The following is a 4,606-nucleotide window of genomic DNA, read 5'->3' as shown; positions in this document are numbered from 1 at the left end:
CAAATCAGTTCAATTCAAATAACAACACATATATAACAGCACATATCAGCAGCACATATCAACGAACGTAAGCATAAGCATCATCACAACAATAGATCATCATCACACAAGCATAAGCATATCAACGAACGTAAGCATAAGCATAAGCATCATCACACAAGTCATCTAAATGATCATCAACACACACAAGTCATCTCAAGCATCATCATCACATCTCAAGCATCATCGAGCACCGCGGAGGTCGTCACCGCCAAGACCGCTGAAGCCCAGGTCGTCACTGCTAGCGGCAGCGGTACCGCCTCCACTTCCGCCTCCGCCTCCGTGGATCGGAGTGGTCGGGCTCCGTGTCTCCGGAGTGCTGCGAAGACCACCGCCAACGGTAGATCCACCTGTTCCCTGGATGTTGAAAACATATATTAACGGGATATATGACTGTGTTGAAAGGCATGACATGCTTTGGGTGAATAGATTGGGGATGAACTAACCGGCGAGGGGCCAGCGTTCTGTGCCACAAACTCCTCAAAGCTCAGCAGCACTGGTTGTGCTGGAGGGCATTGTGCTGGAGGGAACTGAGGACACCTGCCGGCCGCCATTTCCTGAAAAGCCTGCTGCATCTGGCTATCCCTCTGCACTTGGTGTTCATAAAGCCTCTGATGCCACGCCATGGTCTCCTGGCGTGTGTACTCCAGGTAGGCCTACGGTATGACATGATGGAACTCATAAAACTACTAAATGCGGAAAATAAAGTGAGCTATGAAGATAAGAGGGAAAATACTTACAGATTGTTGTTCCTGAAAGAGGGACTGTGCACTGGTCACTGGCTGGCTCGTGCGCTGGCTCAGGCTCGGGTCGATCCGACGAAGCTGTGTGTAGGAGATACTAGGAGTGATCACAGCATCGAGAACCGCCTCCCGACCGTGCTCCTTGGGCCCCATGCTCACCACCGCCCTGTCGTCCAGAGGCGCCACAATGGGGTCAGGTGTGTCAGGATGTAACTTCAGATACGCTTCCGAGTAGGCCTTCTTCCTCCCCGCGGTCTTCTTGTCGTAGTACTTGGGCTCGGCAGGCTTGGAGTCCTTCCGCGTATGGGCGATCTCCCACGCCTGCATGTGTGAGAGCGGCCGCTTCAGTTTCTCCTCCTGCACCACCAAACAGAGGTTAGTCATACATAAGAAAGTGATGGTAAATAGAAGAAGAAGAATGTTTAATGGGGTCAGTCATACATTAACTGCCTTGTGGAGATAGTGGTTTCGGTTTCCCTGAGCATGTACTCCCTCCGTCCCTTGGTTAGCCTTATTTTTGGTTCTCATAGCCGCCCAGGCTCCAGCCTCATCACACCAAAGATCCACCAATGCCGCCCAGGACTCGTCTTTTCCATAACACCAATTTGGACACACCTACATAATAAAAGCATAATGGCATGTAGGTGTGTCCAAATTGGTGTTATGGAAGCATAAAGCATAAAGCATAATGTACCACAAGGTAATGAAAGCATAATGAAAAATCTTTTATACTTACCGCCAAGAACTCGGGCCTCTCCAAGGTAATGCCCATCCTCCGCGCTTCTTCCTTGGTCATCTTCACACCAAGAACGTTGTGGTAGTATGTGGAGATGGCCACATAGCGCACCTCGTACTGCATCTGGCGGGCCTTCTTCTTGCATTGGCGCAACACGATCTGGTCCGCTCTAGCCCTGTGCTCCGGAAGAACTCGATAGAATTTCTACAATCATGCATGAAACAAGAATGGAAGAAGCCATGAGTTAAATCATTCATGAAACTAGAATGGACTTGTGCTTCTGAAGAGAACTCACCCAGAAAGTAGTGATCACGGCCTTGGCGTGGGTCTCATGGTCCGCGTGGAGGGCCGCTTCCCAGTGGTCCTAGCTCGTGGTCAAAACCCGACGGTCCGGCTGCCTGACTGGATCCGGACAGTACAACCCCGGCCAGTATAACTTCAGCAAGACGGTGATGAGGCCGTTGGGAATACGGAGCCCTTTAGAATATATCCAGTTGCTGCAAAAGAATGAACTATTAGCATGTGACAAGCAAAATAAATAACAACCGGAATAAGCATGTGACAAGCAAAATAATGAACCACTTAATCTTTTCCCGTGGGCTCAATGAGCCACTTCTGCTCCTCAGTAGCAGGAACCTGCTTTGGTAGCTTTGCGTTGCCACGCAGCCACCCCTTGTTGTCAACCCCCTTCCCGTCACCACCATCATCCCCGCCACCACCCCCCTCCTCGCCTGCCTCCCCCTCCCCAACCTCCTCCTCCTCCTCCTCCTCGCCTGCCTCCTCCTCCACCTCCTCCTCCTCCTCCTCCCTAGAGTGTACCTCACTAGAGCAGGGTACTTCACTAGAGGAGGGCCTCGAAGACAACACCCCTAAGTCGGTGAGGGTGCGCTCTTTCTGGCCGCGACCCCCCTGTAGTGGCTCTCCCCCCAGCACCTCGTCCTCTAGAGGCTCTCCCCCCGCCCCTCCTCCTCTAGGGGCACCTCTCCCTCGACCTCCCTATGAGGAGTCATCGTCAAGTAGCCGAGGGGGAGGATTACGTGCTCGACCACTCCGACTAGGCAGGCCGACGACCTTGCGTAGGAAACCCACGTCGTCGGCCTTCCCCTTGCCCATGTTCCACGAACCTGCATTGAAAAGAGAAAAATCAATTAGTAAATTAATGAAATGAAGAAAAAGGCATGATAATAAGCACATTAATAAAAATGCATAAAAAGGCATATTCCTAAACTATAGAAAAAAAGACTTGAAACATACATCTGCTAGAACCCATATGAATCATCACTGTTGTAACCTCTTTCTTGGTCCGTCTCATCATCACTATCAATCATATCATCTTCATTGTCCGAAGGAGGTGGAGGCTCTTCCTCGTCGTCAGCGTCTTCGTTTAACTTTTCTAGCATAAGTATGTCATTTTCATTGACAATGGTCTCACCATCATTCCGTGCATCGTTGACGTTTGGGTCCACATCATCATCACCCAATGGTCTAGCGTCATCGTTTCTAACCACATCATCATCATCATCATCATCATCATCAGGTTGCTCTTGATAGATCACTCCCTCGTATGTCATGGGGTTAATGTTGTAGTAATCGTCTTCATTCGGGTCTGGTAGCTTACCATGTGGCGACACCTTGAACACAACTTCCCAACCCTTTAGATACACTTTCTGGCATGGGTAAGGCAGATAATATACTTGTGTAGCTTGGGTAGCCGCAATGACGAGATCGGCTCCGGCATAAATGGTTGATGGTTTAACTTCGACCAAACCAATGGAAGGCGTATGTTTTACCCCCTCCCGCGGATCGAACCATCGGCATTTGAACACAGGCAGACTTAGGGTCTCACACCCCTGGCGGAATTTAACCTCGTATATATTTTGTACCCTTCCGTAGTAGTCTACTTAATTTTGACCGGGGGTGTATACTCCAGTATTTATAGTTTTGGGATCGGGGCGGCTGTTTTGGTGCTCCTCTATATGGAAGCGATACCCATTCACATCATACTTTTTACATGTCATGACGGCAGGGTCAAAACCCATGGAAACCCATCTCAATTCATCATCCATAGATATGTTCGGATCTTTTCCCTACAAGTATAATGGAAATTGTTGCGTGCATTAGTTCGGTTAACTAATAAATTTTGAAGTAGGTATTTAATAGGGGAGTGTGGAAAATTACTTTCTCCATGAACCAAGCAACAAAAATTTTACGTCCAGGGTTTCCATGACGGAGAAGAGTAAGTGCCTCCGCCTCAGTAGGAGGATTCACTCCCGTCCATTCCTCTTGAACGAAATCACTAAAAAAAGATAAGCAGTGTTAGACGGGACTAAGTGAACATGAAACATGATGATGTGGAAGACATAAAGGAATGGTGTAGTGGTATTACCTCATCCACACTTCCTCAACTTCCTTGATGTTGTGCACGATATAGAACATGAGGTCCTCCCACTCTTGTCGTGGCATGTTATAAGATTTCGAGGCCCTAGCCCTCCCACCTTGCGGGTTGAATAGATCGAGCCCGGGTTGATACTTGGGCTCTTCTATATTGTATCGAGGCACCTTGTTATGCAGATGGGGAACGTGGTCTGGATAGTATGATGTCCTGAGGTCTGACACCTCCTCTAGGATAACTGCCTCAGCTATGGAAGCTTCAATCTTAGCTTTGTTTCCACATTTCCGTCGGAGATGCTTGTTCGCGAGGTGCAGAATGAGATGTGTCATCGGAGTAAAGAAGCCTGGCGAAAAGATCTTCTCTAGATTGACTATCAACTCCGGTGCCTTCTTATGCAATTTTTCAATCACCTCTTTACTTACTTCTTTAGCACAGAGCGTGTGGAAGAAATGGCTAAGCTCGGCAAGCACTCGCCAGACATGCTCGGGGACATAGCCTCGAACCATCACCGACATTATCCGCTCAATCCATACATGGTAGTCATGACTCTTCAGGCCGGTCACTTTGCCCGTTGAAAGATTGACTCCCTTACTTATATTCGATGCATAACCATCGGTGAACTTCAAAAAAAATTTCAGCCAGATAAGTACTTCTTTTTGTCTGGCGGTTTAAGGACAAAGTCAGCATCTAGCTTGA

The 4,606-nt window shown here is 48.5% G+C and overlaps 1 protein-coding gene across 1 annotated transcript; it reads right to left on the bottom strand.

The window, feature by feature from the left end:
- Positions 1 to 222: 222 nt before the first annotated feature.
- LOC147992439 (uncharacterized) lies at positions 223 to 3,981 on the bottom strand. The gene is made up of 8 exons (XM_087539025.1): positions 3,905 to 3,981; positions 3,697 to 3,814; positions 1,814 to 1,882; positions 1,519 to 1,722; positions 1,224 to 1,397; positions 780 to 1,139; positions 486 to 695; positions 223 to 396 (listed from the first exon to the last, which is right to left on the bottom strand). The coding sequence occupies exons 1-8, from the start codon at positions 3,979 to 3,981 to the stop codon at positions 223 to 225; spliced, it is 1,386 nt and encodes a 461-aa protein (XP_087395151.1).
- Between the last annotated feature and the right edge of the window lie 625 nt (positions 3,982 to 4,606).

This window comes from Triticum urartu, chromosome 1A (genome assembly GCF_056163025.1).
Source record: "Triticum urartu cultivar PI428250 chromosome 1A, HENAU_Tu73, whole genome shotgun sequence".
Lineage (NCBI taxonomy): Eukaryota > Viridiplantae > Streptophyta > Magnoliopsida > Poales > Poaceae > Triticum > Triticum urartu.
This window is presented reverse-complemented; position numbering and strand designations above follow the sequence as displayed.

What these genes read in the sequence shown, in the direction of transcription:
- LOC147992439 (XM_087539025.1), bottom strand. Translation starts at nt 3,981, where the DNA reads ATGCCACGACAAGAGTGGGAGGACCTCATGTTCTATATCGTGCACAAC. An exon ending in TTGCTTGGTTCATGGAGAAA is followed by an intron (nt 1,883 to 3,696) that starts GTAATTTTCCAC and finishes ACCACGAGCTAG; the next exon opens with GACCACTGGGAAGCGGCCCT. An exon ending in ATCTCCACAAGGCAGTTAAT is followed by an intron (nt 1,140 to 1,223) that starts GTATGACTGACC and finishes TTGGTGGTGCAG; the next exon opens with GAGGAGAAACTGAAGCGGCC.